The sequence below is a fragment of the Artemia franciscana genome, chromosome 12 (genome assembly GCF_032884065.1).
Source record: "Artemia franciscana chromosome 12, ASM3288406v1, whole genome shotgun sequence".
Lineage (NCBI taxonomy): Eukaryota > Metazoa > Arthropoda > Branchiopoda > Anostraca > Artemiidae > Artemia > Artemia franciscana.
The window spans coordinates 38520387-38537888 of NC_088874.1; the positions used below are offsets into that span (position 1 = coordinate 38520387).

At 34.1% G+C, this 17502-nt stretch overlaps 2 protein-coding genes across 5 annotated transcripts in view; one reads left to right on the forward strand and one right to left on the reverse strand.

Annotated features, from left to right (window-relative positions):
• Positions 1 to 15275, reverse strand: part of LOC136034081 (ATP-dependent RNA helicase DHX30-like) — a 204513-nt gene extending 189238 nt beyond the window's left edge. For all 4 annotated transcript variants that reach the window (XM_065715201.1, XM_065715199.1, XM_065715200.1 and 1 more), the window contains exon 1: positions 15182 to 15275. In XM_065715201.1, coding sequence (XP_065571273.1) covers positions 15182 to 15257 — 76 coding nt within the window. In that variant the 5' untranslated portion in view covers positions 15258 to 15275. The remainder of the gene's footprint in view (positions 1 to 15181) is intronic.
• Positions 3103 to 4089, forward strand: LOC136034211 (heterogeneous nuclear ribonucleoprotein L-like). The gene has a single exon (XM_065715378.1). It carries the CDS (start codon positions 3103 to 3105, stop codon positions 4045 to 4047), a length of 945 nt encoding a protein of 314 aa, XP_065571450.1. The 3' UTR covers positions 4048 to 4089.
• Positions 15276 to 17502: the final 2227 nt, after the last annotated feature.

The window sequence follows — 17502 nt, forward strand, 5'->3', positions numbered from 1 at the left end:
TAGCGATGATGATTGGGTTTGGGATTTTGACTTGGATAAGGTCATCAATGCCTACCAGGTTTTAGTTAAAAAAACAAAGGTTCGGCGATATGTATTTCATAGTGAAGCTGAAAAATAAAGAAGAAAAAGAAAACTGAAAAAAGAAAAAATGTAAAAAACTAAAAAATACTAAAAAGAAAAAACACTCAAAGAGAAATTACAGACCGGGACACAAATGACGACCGGGACAGAGGGAATATAAATAACGACCGGGACACTCAAAGAGAAATTACAGACTGGGATACCGGGACACAAATGACGACCGGGACACGGAATATAAATGACGACCAGGACACAGGTATTTAAGAATATCGTTCAAAGACAAATTTTTAATTGTAAGAATACCGTTGAAAGAGAAATTTCTAATTGTAAAATGACTGAAGAACCTACAATGGCAACGGTACCACCATCGAAGTAGATAACCAGTGGGTTGTTCCATATTCCCCATTATTATCAAAAACATTTAATGCACACATAAACGTTGAATACTCTAACTCCGTAAAGGCAATCAAATATATATGTAAATACGTCAACAAAGGCAGTGACATGGAAGTTTTTGGCTTGCAGCCCGAAATCAAAGATTTCGACGAAATCGTACAATATCAGGCTGGAAGATACATAAGCAGTAATGAAGCTGTTTGGCGAATTCTTTCATTTTCGATACATGAACGTAGTCCAGCTGTTGTTCACTTAGCGGTACATTTACAGAATGGTCAACGTGTTTATTTCTCGGAAACCAACGTGCAACAAAGAGCCCTGAATCCACCGGATACAAAATTAACAGCTTTTTTTTTCGCTTTGCAAAAATGATTCTTTTGCAAAAAACTGCTGTATACTGAAGTGCCTTCGTATTACACGTGGAATACTAAAAATAAAGTATTTGAACGTCGAAAACAGGGTAAGTCAGTCGACGGCCAACCTACCATCTTCAAAGATACCACGATAGGAAGACTCTACACCGTTCACCCCAATCAACATGAATGCTTTTTTCTACGCCTGCTTTTGGTGAATGTACCCGGTCCGACATCCTTTGAGTATTTGACAACTGTAAACGGTACTATACATGAAACTTACCGTAGTGCATGCCAAGCTCTGAATTTATTGGAGAATGACCAACACTGGAATAACTGCATCAATGACGCGTGCGAAACGTCAACTCCAAGTCAAATTCGTGCATTGTCCGAAGATATACTCCATCGAAAACAGTTAGAGACGTCAGGTATGACTTATGATTTTACATCAGAAATTTATAACTACACTTTAGTTATTATAGAAGATTTGTGCGTACGTATGGCAAACAAACCTCTTCAGGATTTGGGAATGCCTTCACCTAACCGTATCGCTGCTGTTTCGACATGTGTAGAATTGACAAAGTTACAGTACGAGTGATCTATTGTCGTATGTACAAAATAACATTTCCAAGTTAACGTCGGAACAAAAAGACATTTATGATACGATAGACTCAATTTCAAGACGTATACAACTACCTGCTGATTTCTGTAATTTAGTGACGTCCAAAAATGAATTGATTGAAAAAGTATTTCCGAATATTCTAAAAAATTATAAAAATAATAAATGGCTAAGTGAAAGAGCGATTCTCGCACCCAAAAATATAGACGTCCACGAAATCAACAATATTGTTTTGACCAAGATTCGAGACCAGGCAGTCCTTTACAAGTCAGTCGACACAGTTTTGGAACCAAATGAAGCGGTTAATTATCCATCTGAATTTTTAAATTCCATAGATCTTTCAGGGTTTCCACCACACGTGCTACAACTAAAAATAGGCGTACCAATAATACTTTTAAGAAATATCAACCCACCAAAGCTTTGCAATGGCACGCAACTTGCCGTAAAAAAAAACAATGGAAAACCTAATAGAGGCCACAATCTTGACAGGGCCTTTTGAGGGTGAGGCTGTTCTTATTCCTCGCATTCCCATGATTCCAACGGATCTGCCTTTTCAATTTAAAAGATTGCAATTCCCAATTCGATTAGCATTTGCAATCACCATTAACAAAGCTCAAGGTCAATCATTAGAAAAATGTGGTTTAGATCTTAATACTGATTGTTTTTCCCATGGACAATTGTACGTTGCATGTTCGAGGGTCGGTAAACCTGACAATCTATTTATATGCAGCGACAATTGGACAGCGAAGAATGTTGTATATTCGCAAGTTTTACGCAGTTAATTTGTAATGTATCTATCTATCTATCTATCTATATAAAAACGAGTTGTGTGTATGCATGTTTGTTTGTTTGTAAAAAGAGCGTTTGCATATGACGTCATTATTAGTACATACGGCTTTGTATATGCACAGACAATGGGAAAGCCAAGAATGTTGTATATTCGCAATTTTTACGTAGTTTAACTACTGCAGACGAAATGAATGCTTGCCTGAAAAATTCTAATTTATGGGCACACGTAAAAATATTAAAATTAACTACAAATATGCGTGTCCGATTGCAAAACGATGACTCTGGTCAAACATTTTCAGATCAATTGCTGGCAATTGGAAACAGAAAGCTCCCAGTAGTGGGAAAGCCAAAAATGTTGTATATTCGCAATTTTTACGTAGTTTGAAACACATATATAAATCTATCTATATTCACAGGTGGGACACAGGGACACAACTACAATGGCGCGTAACTAATATGGCGCGTAACGACTTATGCGCGCGGGGGGGCTTGGGGGGCGCGAAGCGCCCCACCAACTAGGTGTTGGGGTGGCGCGAAGCGCCACCCCAACAGCTAGTTCACATTAATTTTCGTGAATCCTGACGTCATCGAGAGCAAATCCTGGTTATGATTTGTTTTAATTTTTGTGGATCTTGACGTCATATTGCAATTTCTCAGTGAAAATTACTTCTAAGCCAAATACAAAAGATTATTATGAACAACAAAATTAAAAAAGTATTTTAACTAGAAGATGAACTTCTTCCTTATTGAACTGATTTTCCAGACCACGAATAAAAAATTTCAAAGCAGTATTGATCTCAACTATCATTGAAGCAGCAATATTGTACTTGAATTGCTCGTATCATAGCAAGAAAATTCAAATCAATGTCACAAATTTGTGAAACAAGAAAGAACATTGTAACAAATAATCCTGAAGAAAACAACAAAGCCATTGAAATACGTTGCCTTGGTGCACCTGAGTTTGATAGTGTGGATAAAGCATACAAAGTTGCTGAACCTTTTGGTGAAGTTTTATTCATTAAACTTGAAGATAGGGACAACAAGGTTTGTAAAGTCGTGTTTAAGAACTTCGAGCACGCACAAAACATGTTTGAAAAACTCAACAGTGACCCAAAAAGCAGTTACAAGGTAGAATACAGCCTTGAACCTCTATCAACTAAACTGAGGAATTGCGTCTTCTCTTTCTGGAACTTTGAACTTGATCCGGTTCTCCCTGCACACGCTCTATTTGTGCAAAATCTTGACGATAGAATTAATTGCGATAATATTTTCGGCTTGTTTTGTGTCTATGGAATTGTTGATAAAATAAAAATTGTCAAAAACGGAGTACAAGTTCAGATGGCTGATCAAAAAGGAGCTGAACGTGTCAAGAAATATTTCAACGGATTGAGTCTGCTTGGACGAGCCATGTCTATCCGTACACTGGATGGGATTTTCGTGAAAAAAGACGAGCCGCCTCAGATTTCGAGAGGAGGTCACCTTCCTTTAGAGATTTATAATAGTTCAAGCGAATCATGGCGTAGCCAAATAGCTGATCAGCCTCCCCGAAAAGAACTTTATTTCTATAACACTCCAAAATCCTTAACTGAATCAGATATACGTGACCTTTTCAAAAAAGCAAATATCCCTGATCCTGTCCAAGTTGATGTCCTGTATAATGATCATTACCGTAATTCAAAAGGAATTGTCAAAATGAATTCAATAGAAGATGCAGTACAAGCTATTGCTTTTCGGAATAACAGTTTTGAAACACTTGGTAACAATCCTGAAATACGATTCATTTTCAAACTAACGTTTTATAAAGACTAGAAAACTTATTTATTGTTATTATTAAAACTTATCAGTTGCTGTTGTGCTTCTTTCTTGTGTTGCTAAGAAACAAAAAAAAAGAAAAGGGCTTAAGCAACAAAACAATACATATGGATGGAAATTTGAATTTATTCAGCATGCAACCACGTTCAAATGAGTGAAAAAAAAGAAAGAGGCTTTTGTAACCTTCTACAAAATAAATCTTATTAAAATAAGATAAAACTTTTTTTGCTAAAGGTTTGATTTTTTTGTAGAAATTACAATAAATAGCAAGTCAAACTCAAAACGAGGAAAAATTAACATGCCTTCCTAAGACCAGAAGACAATTTGCACTTTACTGAAAACAAAATACGTTTTGAATGTTTTCACTTTTTTTACTTTTAATAATTAAAAAATCATCAAAACTTTAAGGAATACATATCAGTATATGGCAAATAAACTGACAATCCATGTTTTTTTATCATTAAAGTGCAAATTATGTTCTGATTTTGGGAAGGCATGGGGGTTATCAGCCCTATTCATGTTAATTTTTGCTCGTTTCGAATTTGACTTGGTTATTTGTTGTAATTTCTGTGGGTTTTGTTTATATTTATTGATAGTGGTTTTCGGCTGGTTTACAGTTGGAAGGTTAATTGAATATGTGTCTGTTCATTTTAGGCTAATTGAAACTGTTTACTTTTCTTTGAAAAACTTGTTTTGATTAATTTTGATTTACTACATTTTGGAAATCCGCCAGGGATTTTTAATATTTTCATTCTTTCGTATGATCTCTGTGAGGAGCCTGTATGGCTAGGGACATTTGAGGGGAGGCCACAGTTTTTTTGATTTTTTTTTTAATTAATATGAATAAGATCTACAGTACCCCCCCTCCCTTAGCTTTGCCCAATTCGGGTGAAAGTTATCACCTCTCCTTTCTTTCATCTCATTCTTCAAACTGTAAGCATTTTCTTTCAATCACTTATGGCTCTTACTATCCTCTTATTTTCTTTGGTACATGGTTGAATACCACAGACTGATCCTATCTTTACAAAATACAAAATCATGAGGAAAAATTTCTACTTTCCATAAAAAGCTAAATGGTAAATAAATAATCTCTTTTCCTGAACAAAAAAAAACTGACAAGTTCTCTAGTTTTAAGCACTACAACAAATCATCCCATAACTACAGTAATCAGAAATAAACAAAAACTGTCATGAAATCAAAAATTGATGACACCAAAGCTGTCCAATCCAAATACTACTGCTGCAACTAACAACTGACTGCAGTACCGAGACGCCTGAGGCTAACACAGCTATGTACGCTCCTTCTCCATTCCAATCTATTCTGAGCCTCCCTATTTACACCCTCCTAGGGATGTTCCATTTCCTTTTATCCTTTTTTATGACATCTTCCCATCCCAGTCAAGGACGGCCTGCTTTCCGTTTAGCCCTAGACGGTTGGCCGAAAAGGAAAATCTTTGGCGATCTGTCATCCTTCATCTGCACAATGTGGCCTAGCCATCCCAAACTTTCTTTAATTATAGCCCAAAAAAGCAGGATCGAACCGCATTTTTCGTACAACCTACAGTTTGAAATACGGTCTGTCAGCCGGGTACCCAGAACAATCAGTAGGCAATTTCTCTGGAAACCATCTAGCAAATCTTCATCCACTTTTTGGAGCGCCCATGCTTCAGAGCCATATTTGATCACTGTAGCTTATTCCAATCTTCCTATTCTTCATAACATTTTTAAACTGTGAAAACATCTTCACGGCTCTTCAACTTTTAACATCTTCACTGCTCCCGTCATCTTTACTGGTAATTAAATAAAATAAAACATGTTTTTTTAACTGAAAGTAAGGAGCGACATTAAAACTTAAAATGAACACAAATTACTTTGTATATGAAAGGGGCCGCTTCCTCATCAATGCCGAAAGTAAAACAGTTCAAAATAGGGATGAAACCTTTTTATTGACAGTGAATAGATATAAAATTATTTAACTGGATATTTCGAACACATATACAGTGTTCATGATCAGCAGTAAAACTAAAAGACATGAATAAAAATAAACAAAATTTATACCTAATAAACTAATTACATATAGTTTATTGCTCTTATTTTTTTCAATGCAACAGGTGAGGCAAATCTCTTTGACCTTTTCGGTTCCAGTTCATTAGAATTATCTGACATATTACGTGGACAGAGGTCATAGCTCTTAGGTGAGGTGATATTTACTTTATTTGACCTCAGTAAATTATCATAAATTGAGTTCAATCCAAATTCACCTGTATCTCTGTTTATGGAATTATTGTTGAATAAATTTTTTTTAATTTCGATTGTTTCCCTGAAAATTTGCTTTAAACCTTGGTCCATAGAAATCAAAGAAACATTTTCAAACAAAATAAAATGATTTGGAAAATTAAAGATATGTTCTGAGAGGGCCGACGTGAAATCTTCAGGTTTGGTATTTTGCTTTAAAGACGATGAAATAGAATTATGATGTTGTAGCAATCTCATTTTTAAATTCTGGTTAGTACGTCCCACATAAGAGCTTCCACAAGTACATGGGATTTTATAACCCCACTTTGCTGCTCTAAGGAAGTCCGATCCATTCCAGAATTTAAAAAACTAGCCAAAGTATTACTACCTCTTAAAGCTACCTTTAAGCCATTATTTTGCAAAATTCTATTAAGTTTTTCACTCAAACCTGGAACATATGGTAGAAATCCCCATCCCTATTTTGAACTGTTTTACCTTCGTTATGGAAAGACAGTGTGAAGCTTGTGTTTTCGAAGCTATCTCATCAACGCCCCGCTCTATACAATAAAGTTTGACTCTTTCTCTCCACTCTTCTTTTTAAAACAGTAAAAAACTTTAGCGTAAAGAGCGGGGCGTTGATGAGGAAGCGGCCCCTTTCATATACGAAGTAATTTCTGTTCGTTTTAAGTTTTAATGTTGCTCCTTACTTTCAGTTAGAAAAAAAACTTGTTTTTTTATTTAATTTCTGAACTTTTTTGCATCAATGCATGTTTTGATTTTGGCTCTCTGCAGAGGAATAATTAAAAGGAAATTCGCATATTTATTTTTTTTTGGCTAAATGGCTATCTCATAGTTTTGATCGAACGATTTGAGAAAAAAAAGAGCGGGGAGGAAGCCTAGTTGCCCTCCGATTTTTTGGTTAATTAAAAAGGCAACTAGAACTTTTAATTTTTTACGAATGTTTTTATTAGTAAAAGATATACGTAACTTATAAGATAGCCTTTGTAACGAACTTTTGTATGTTTTTATTACATATATAAGGAGGTTCACCCCCTCGTTAGTACCTCGCTCTTTACGCTAAAGCTTAAATTTTGTCTCAATTCATTAAGAATGACCCCTGAATCACAAAAGCCGTAAAATAAATAGTTGAAATTACTAAAAATACTTCAGCGTAAAGAGCAAGGTATTAGGAGGAGGTGAGCCCCTCATATGCGTAATAATTTCTGTTCGTTTTAAGTTTTAATGCTGCTCCTTACTTCCAGCTGAAAAAACTTTTTCATATTTATTTTTTCATTGTTTTTTTTAAATAATGCTAGAATATACTGTGCTCCCTTCATGGAAATTTTCTTCCCCCATGACAAATTCCTCGATGGAAAGTTCCCCCAACATATCCCCCTATTCTCAACCCCTCCCTCAAACCAAAAAATCCCCCTGAAAACGTCTATACACTTCCCAATAACCATTACTATATGTAAGCACTGGTCAAAGTTTGTAACTTGTAGCCCCTCCCACGGGGACTGTGGGGGAGTAAGTCGTCCTCGAAGACATAGTTATAAGGTTTTTCGACTACGTTGAATAAAATGGCTATGTCAGAATTTTGATCCGTTGACGTTAATTTTTGGTCACTTAAAAAAGGTCACTATAACTTTTCATTTCCGTTAGAAAGAGCCCTCTCGACATTCTAGGACCACTGGGTCGATATGATCACCCCTGGGAAAAAAAACAAACAAATAAACAGGCATTTGTGATCTGCCATCTGGCAAAAAATACAAAATTCCACATTTTTGTAGATAGGAGCTTGAAACTCCTACAATAAGATTCTCTGATACGCTGATCTGATGGTGTGAATTTCGTTATGATTCTATGACTTTTAGGGGGTATTTCCCCCTATTTTCTAAAATAAGGCAAATTTTCTCAGGCTCGTAACTTTTGATGGGTAAGACTAAACTTAATGAAACTTATATATTTAAGATCAGCATTAAAATTTGATTCTTTTGATGTAGCTATTGGTATCAAAATTCCAGTTTTTAGGGTTTTGGTTACTATTGAGCCGGGTCGCTCCTTACTACAGTTTGTTACCATGAACTGTTTGATACTACCAAGGTAAGTGAAGCTGTCCACTTGATCAATCTTTTTGTTACCCAACAACATCACCTCTTCATTTTCATTTATTCCTAGCCTTAATGACTTAGACTTCTTAACATTAATTTTCAAACCTATTAAATAACCCTGAACTCGCAAAACCTCAAGAAGTTAATACAGTTCTCCCACACTTTCATTTAGGATGCTTAAATCATCAGCATAATCCACGTGCAGGAGCGTTGAAAATCAAACTTCTAAAAAGTGGTGTCAGATCAACTCAGAAAAACTAAGCGAATTAATAAAAAAATTAACAAAACTGTTCAAACCGTAATGAAATAGATGGTGCTTATATCACGCAAGCATGATTATTGTTAATAACCAAAACGTGATTGTGAAATTACGAAAAACGATTGTTCAGAGTTGCTACACATCAGAATCAATCACCTCACATTAGTCTTTGGCATTGATAAAAAGGGTAGCAATGAGACATTTGAAGCGATCTGTTCAGCTACTGAATCCAAGTGAACTCGCTAAAATTCATTCATTTTGCTTAGACTTTCATCTAAGATGCTTAAATCATCAGAATAATCTAAGTCCAGGAAAATTTGTATTTCCTATTTGATTCTGTGGTCTCACATTGCTTTTCCTGTGCTCCTTAAGACAGAGTCCATCAAAATGATACATATAAAGGGAGATAGAGCAAAACCCTGCCTAACACCTGATTTTATAAAAAACCAGCTGCTAACCTCATTTCCTACCTTAACTGGATCAGTGTTTTTCTCATATATAGCACTAATCGCTTTGAGGTATTTGTCTAATAATTTCTTAGACCACACTGCTTTTCCGTTTACAAAAAATTAAGCAAACAAAAAACAGGTTTAACTTCGAAAAAGGAGTTTTGTTTTATAATGTGAGTTGTTCTTATTTATCTTATTGTTTATATATATTTTTTTTCGTTGTGTTCTAGTTGTCGTATTTTTTTTATGTCTTAAAAAAGTCTTAAATTGTCGGTTGTAACTTTTTTTCCGTTGAGAAAGGCTACCGGACGAGGGGCCGAAATATTCGGAGTATTTTAATTTTTTTAGTTAAGGTGTAATTTTTATATTTTATTTTTGTTCACTGCTTTGTCGAAATTGAAGTCGTTTTTTCTTTGCTTAATGTTTCGTAAGGTATTTGTCTGGTATACCATACAAGGATAAGACCTTTGCTAAAGCTCTTCTATCAACGAAATCAAACGCTTGCTCATAATTTATAAAACTGAGGACCAAATGTGTTTGACAGCTCAGGCACTTCTGAATTATTAACCTAAGAGTGAAAATTTGGTTGACACATTATGTATCCTTTCTAAAACTGCACTGTTCTTTTCTTATAACTTTGTCTACTGCATCTCTCAGTCTGAGCATCATATTACTGAATAGTTTGCAACCTAAAGAGACCAAACTAATGCCTTGGCAATTACCACACTCACTCTTATCACCTTTCTTATACAGTGGTTTAATTAAGATTTTCATAAAATCGATAGGTCATTCCCCTTTTTCAAAATCATATTCATAGTCTTCAGTAATTTATTTCTAACCTAAGAGCCACCATATTAAAGAAACTCATTTACCACACTATCAGCACCTGGAGACTTATTATTTTTTTATCCTTTTAGTACTGTCACTAATTCTTCCTTGCAAAACAAATCTTCCTTCACATCCAAGGTATCACAAACTTTTTCATTTTCCTCTATATCTTTTCCTGCAACTCTATCTCTGTTTAGCACATTTTCAAAATATTCAGCCCATCTCTTTTTAACTCTTTCCTTTACTAATTATGGCCCTATTCCTATCTTTAACTGGGACAAGTTTGGATTGACTATGCCCTCTCAATTTAATAGCATGGCAGTCCAATATTATACTATTATGCAGTCTAGTTGCATCTTTCCAATCCTCAGTAATTTTATTTTGGCCTCCACTTCATGCCTCCTTAGTTCATAATTTAATTCTTAACAACCCCTGCCATAGTCATTGCACGGTTGACTCAGCAGGTGCTAATATACCCATTCAGAGTGCCAAGGAAGAACATAATCCCTGAGTAATCACTGTTGATAAGTTAAAATTTTATAGTCACTGTCATAAACAAGCAGCTAATACAAACAAGGTCCTTGGTTTGATCAAGTGTTCGGTGACAAGTTGCCAACCAAGAGTTATCAAGAAGCTTCACAAAGCCTTTGCTTGTCCTCATTTTGAGTTTAGCTTTTTGGTTGCCAACCCGCAGTTTTAAGTGTGACATGGAGATACTTGAGAAGGTTCAGTGTAGAGCAACCAAGCTCCTTTTCCCAAACAACAAACCTCCTATGAGCAGCTACTAGAAAAAACTGACCTGCCAACCCTAACATACCTAAAAAGAGAGGAGTGTCATCCTTGCATTTAAGATCATGTCGAAAATTTAGCAGACAGTGTGAGAGGTTCACCTTCTTCACCAATCAAATTACTCCATTGCAGAATTCACTCAGCAAATTCATCATGTTGGCCAAATCAATTGACAGAGTCAAGATTGGTGTTGACAGTGATTAGAGTGGCAATTCATGGAAGATGCAGTGGGATGAACCAGTATCATCCAGCAGGGTCTGCTAGGTGCCAACTGCCCCTTTTAGCCCTCCCACACACCAAGCTGGTAATAAACCTAGTGACCCCCAAAAATGAAACCAAAATGCACTGAATACATGTAAATAGTGATGATCCATTCATGAACTGTGACATGAATATTGAGTCAATGTTACCTGGCAACATCTACAGATTCTTTAACCTTAGTTGCTAGAAGATGTGATTTAAGGTAAGGTAATAAGGTAAAATGGTGGTTCAAAATAAACCAAAAAAGGTGGTACTCAGAGGTCAAAAATTTGGGTGACAAGACACTTGATCACTAAATTTCAACCTAATTGAGCCCCCCAAGGTTACAGAAAGAACAGAAATGAACAGATATCTTAATGGTATGTTTCTTTACTTTTTTTATCTCTACTTTTTATCTTATTTTACTTTTTCTTTGCTTTATATTTTTTTATCTTACTTTTTTATACCATGCATATTAAATGTGCATGGCCTAAATAACACATTTCTTAGTTGTTTTATTTCTAGTAATATATAATGAATTGGTTTTTGAATTCTTGACCTGATAAATGTATTGGGCTGAAGTGATAGCAATATATTTGGGTTGAATAAAATATTATTTATGAGTATGAATAATTGTGAAAGGAACTCTTCCAGAGCACTTTAAACTTAAAAATCCATGACTAATAAAATCTGATACTTTTTTACTCCATGAGTCCTTGCATTGGACTGTTATTGTTACCATAAGTTACTTGGTATATTATTACCAGTTTTTTGTTTTTTAAAATTTCACACCTAAGTGAACATTTACATTCAAACAGTAATGAATGGTGATTAATACAGACAAATATCACAAGACCCCACCTTTGTCATAATGATTTAGTAGCACTTGATATAGAATGTAGGCTACCTATAGCTTCCAGCAACTAATTTTTGTCACTAATAGTCAATGAAAACCACATTTTTTTAAATATTGATGTTTTTAAGAATTTCAATTTTTTTAATTTGACTAAATATTGCTTCTCTGACAATTGCACCCCCTTCTCCTCTGATGGTCCTCTATATAATGCTGATAATATATTTTTTATTAATTGAATCTTGTAAAATATCATGGTTTCTTTTATCAAATGGTTTTCTGAAACGTGGTGACTTGATAAAACTTATTTTTGTCTAGTTTAGTGGCTTTACATTTTAATTTTTGTTTTCAATCATTTTTCATTATCTTAAATTTTAAAAATACAATTTCTATAACAGATTTACAGTTCTTTAAGGCCTTAAAAAATTGTGCTTGAGCAAAGGTACGAGGTCCAAAATACTTTTCTTAACCTGTTTCAGTGGAAGATATATTTTGCAAGGTTAAATGTGTTTTGACAAAAAAACTGCCTAGTCAGAGAACATTGCTGTTTGCAGCTGATTCAGGAATGACAATTACTACTCTCCTTAATCTTAATAGTAATATGTTATATTAAAAACAAATTTGTAGGATTTTTATTTTAAAAAGAGCCTAATACCCCTGAAATATGACATCACAGTAACACATAACTCATTCTTGAGGGTTTCTGGCTTTTTTTTTTTAATTTCTGCAAACTTGTTTTCATACTGTCATTTCATTTTGAAAAATAATGAAATGATAATTACTTTTCCTGGGTCAGCTAAAAATGGCAGTTTTTCTCACTGAGGCACACTTTCAAACTTTTGGTTACTATTGGATGATTTGAGCCCTTTAAAGGATTTGACCTAAGGGCTCAATTTGTATTTTTTCCTAGAAGTAATTATTGAATTATGAAAGAGCATAAAAAAGGCATCAAGAGACAAATTGGGTAAGGTTTATATTATTAGACTATTCAGGTAGCCAAGAAATGAACTTACCTCTACATTCAGAATTACATCCTGAATCCAAATTTAACATGCATCTGCATCAGAAATGAATGTTATTCCTACTCCTAAATATACCAATTCAGGATATATATTTGCAACCTTAAGGGGGAGGGTAAAGTTCAAACCTGCCTCTATAGTGAGAATTACATCCTGAATTCATATGTAACATTCATTTGCCTCATAAATGAGCTTCAACCCCACCTCCCTAATGTGCAAATATATACCCTGAATTGGTACATATAGAGGTGGGGGTACTATTCATTTTGGTAAATTTGCAGTTGGCTATATAAGTTAGCTAGGATGATAATGAAAAACTTATTTTACACCTTTTTTATGGTATTTTATAATTCAATAGTCAATTCTGGGGCTAATTGTATCTTGAGCCCCTAAAAGGACCAAATGTATATTATAAGAATTATGAGAGCATCAAATGATTTTTTCACTTTCATCCAAGCTAAATTATATAGCCCACTGCAAATTTACCATGAACTTTACCCCCAGCCTAACCTCCCTAAGGTTCAAATATATACCCTGAATTGTTGATGGCAAAGTTTTGAATCATAAAATTCAGTGCTATTTTTAGTTGACTGCATTTGGAAACATACACTTAGGTAAATTTTTTGTTGTTCATACTATTGGCTTACAAATAAGTGAACATACCACTTGATACCTTTTTTTAAGCTCTTTATGATTATAATAATTGCTTCTATTGCAAACTTAAATTTAAGCCCTTTTTGAGTTCTTGAAAATGACCAAAATATTTCTAGTTTTTGGGTATAAAAAAGGCTTAAAATAGCAAAACCTATCCTAACCATTCTATGTATTCTTTTGTTGGCTTTTATATTTTTGATATTTTATTGAAAACACAGTCAATAATATGAAACACAAAAAATTTACCCCAACTTAAATTGAAATGGAAGGAAAATTGGTTTATATTTCAGTGGTGGAGGTTTGAATTGTTATAAATAATTATTTTTGAAATATATTACTCTTGAACAACTTATTTATAAACTAGTTATATGCTTTAATCACTTTTCAATTCCTTAACTAGTGTTGATAACTTCTCTGTGTGGTTACAAAAATGAAATACATTTGGGGCCCTTTTAAGGGTTCAAGATGTAATTAGCCCAAGAAGCAATTATTGAATTATGAAAGAGCATAAAAAAGGAAACAAATGAGATTTTCACTTTCATCCTAGCTATAATATATAGCCAACTGCAAATTTACCTTCATTTCCATCACAAATGAATAGTAAATTTGGATTCAGGACTATAAACTATAGAGAAAAGTTTATTTCCCAGCTATTTGAGTAATGTGTTAATATAAACCTTACCCAAAAAATTGCCTTTAATCCTAGCTAAATTAATCTGTCATCTCTAAATTTGGTAAAATTCTAGTTAAGTGACTTCTTGCAATCTTGGAAAGGGGTTAGGTTAGGAAAATGAAACTTTTGGGTATAGGTCTACAGGCTAAAGTATATCCTGGGAAGATATTTTAAAGTACCCACCTCTACTCCTTCTCTCTCTAGAGGGCCCTGAAATTTGCCTACATGATAGGTCTATACCTATTGATATTTTGACAAAACAACATTTTACCTTAATTTTCAGTTACCAGTTGCTTTTTCTCTGCCTTTAGTTCTGAAAATGCAAGTCCTGTTATTTGAGTAGAATTCTGAGCCATATCAATGTTGTTTTTTTTTTTCAAGACTTAAAATCTTTAAAACCTTGTAAATTGGGATTGAGCAAAGTTGTGAAGCTGAAAATAATTTTGCTGTACTTCATTCAAGCAGATCTTTTTGTAAGGTTTCACTTTTTTAACACACATATTTTTAGGTCAGTGCCCTCTAGAGGGAGAAGGAGTGGATTTGGGTACTTCAAAATACCTTCCTGAGACATACTTTAGTCTGTAGATTCATCCCTGAAAGTTTCATTTTCCTAACCTAAACCCTTTCTGAGATTGCAAGAAGTCAATTAACTAGAATTTTACCTTAAATTTATCACTACCAATTTACACATATGATACATCCAAGGATACATTTATCGTCTAGGATTCATTCTCAAAAGTCTGTTTTATCAAACCTGAAGTTTTATTTATCTAACTAACTTTCAAAGTTAGCAAGATGTCCCTTTCCTAGAACTAAACCCTGATAAACTTCATATATTAGATAGATAGCACTTCCAGGAAAGAACATGCATATGCACTGCACCTGTTTCAGCTCATATTTTGAGAAATACTAGCCTATGATTTTTAATTGCATCAACAAAAATATATTTCTTTTAGATTTTCAATAATCTTTCTTTGGGCCTTATTTATGGAAAACCTTATTTTAGAAAGTCTTAAACATACAGGCACCAGATGAAGAGGGTCTTCTAGGAAGCACAAAGGAAATGTCCTGTTTCCTTGAACTAATCATTTTCCACATGCCATCAATTTTAAATTGATGATCTAACTACGGCATCTATATTTTTAAGATAGCCCTGATTTTCAACAAATGAGCATGTTCCCGCTTGGGCGAAAATATAATAATAAGTTTTACTTTTTGTTCTTGGTGAAAAAAAATAAGCAGCGAGAATAATAGAAAATGAATCTTGTATTAAGATCTGAATTAATTTTGTGTGAATACGGTAAACTAAATATATAGTGAGTACTAAATATATAGTAAGCACAATCCTCATCAAAATGGGAAAAATAGAGATAAGTGACCAAATTGAGGAGAATTATTGAGAATTGTGAGAATAAATTGTTCCGGAACCTTAGTTAATCTGTATTGAATTTGAAATAAACACTCATTAAATTAGAAAATAAACCAAGGTGGCAACCCTTTTCTGTTGTCCTTGAGAAAGCAAATATATTTTGTAGTAATAGTTGGTACTTATTGCCTTTTTTTAGTGATGAAAACAAATCTCTTGTATCAATCTTCCCATACTCTTTGTTTTCATTTTTGTTTTCAGAGACTCTTTCAAATGATCAACTTTGCCTATGGAACGCTGTTACAAAATTGAATGAGGCTCATTGAAAATAGATAGGGTCCCAGGTAGAAATATGATGTTTTTATTAGGAATATTTAACGCCCAGGTTGATAGAAATAGGGATAGATGATATCCTAGCCTAGCTAAATTGGTGTAGGAAAAAAAAAACAGTTATGACAACAGACTTTTGCAGTATTGTTGGTATAACAATCTAGTTATAGCCAATATGGTTTTTGGTCATAAAATGGCCCATAAGTTAACATGGTGTTCACGTGATGGCAAGACAACATGCCTTATTGATTATTTTACAATAAACCGAAGACTGGCAGGATCAATACAAGATACTAGGGTATATAGGAGAACTGTTATATGTGTTAAAAGTAAAGATCACCATCTAGTAGTGCCTAGGTTTAATTTAAAGATGAAATGTCGGAAGAGTAACTACCTCCTGGGAAGTTATGATGTTGGTAGACTCCAGGATGAAAATTTGAAAGAAACTTTCCAGGAACAGTTGAACACTAAACTTAAGAGTTTAAAATTTGATAATGTGGAAGATGGTTGGAATAATTTTAGAAAAACAATTTGTGAAGTTGCTGATGGTATCTTAGAAAATAAATTTAGGACTGCAGCTAAGAATATTAGTGAGAAAGATTTATGTTTAATAGAGAGAAGAAGGGGCTTGTACAAGAATTATTTAAATGATAGATCATATGAAAACAAAAGGAATGTAAAGAAAGTAAAGAAAGCATTTAAACATGGTCTAAGGAGGTGTAAAGTGGAGGCCACGGATAAAATTGTCGAGGATTTGGAAGATGTAGCTAGACGGTATAATAGTAAAATATTGTAATGACTTGTCAATAAATTGAGAGGGAGTAGTCAATCCGCACTTGACCCAGTTAAATATAGGAACAGGGCCATTAGTAATAAGCAAAGAGTTAAAAGAAGGTGGGCGTAACATTTTGAGAGTATGCTAAACCGAGATAGAGTTGTAGGAAAAGATATAGAAGAAAATAAAAAAGTTTGTGATACCTTGGATGTGAAGGAAAATTTGCTTTGTGAGGGAGAATTAGCGACAGTACTAATTCTCAGAACATTTCTTACAAATATAACATTCAAAAGATTTTTCCCCTGTGTGAGTTCTCTGATGACGAGATAAACTGGTACTCGTAGTAAAACGTTTCTCACATGCATCACGCTTGAAAAGTTTATCTCCTGTATGAGTTATTTGATGAAGAAATGGGTTGTCTTTTTGGTAGAAGGTTTTCTCACAAACATTACATTCAAAATGCTTATCCCCAGTATTAGTTCTTTGATGATTAGATAAACTGGAACTTGTAGCAAAACATTTATTACATATATCGCACTCGAAAGATCTTCGAGTCATATTCATCGATCCAGCCTAAGATCCACACTTTCCGTAAAAACCGTAGAGGTCAGACCCTTACCACTTTCTAAGAATAAGCTGAAATCAGGGTGCTAGGAAAAAAAAACACAACAAAACCAAAGTGTTGCTCTCGCAACATATTTTTGTCAAAATTAATACCTATAAATGGGGATAGAACACAACCCTCTAAAACTCCTGAAAAATATGAAACCAGCCTCCTTTCTATCGCAACCGCAGCCATGACATTCTCGTACAGTAATCACTTTAATGCATTTGTCTCGTATACTTATACAAGGAAAAGTCCTTTGCTAAAG

Excerpts from the sequence above, each read along its gene's own strand:
- LOC136034211 (XM_065715378.1), top strand. The coding sequence starts at position 3,103 with ATGTCACAAATTTGTGAAACAAGAAAGAACATTGTAACAAATAATCCT.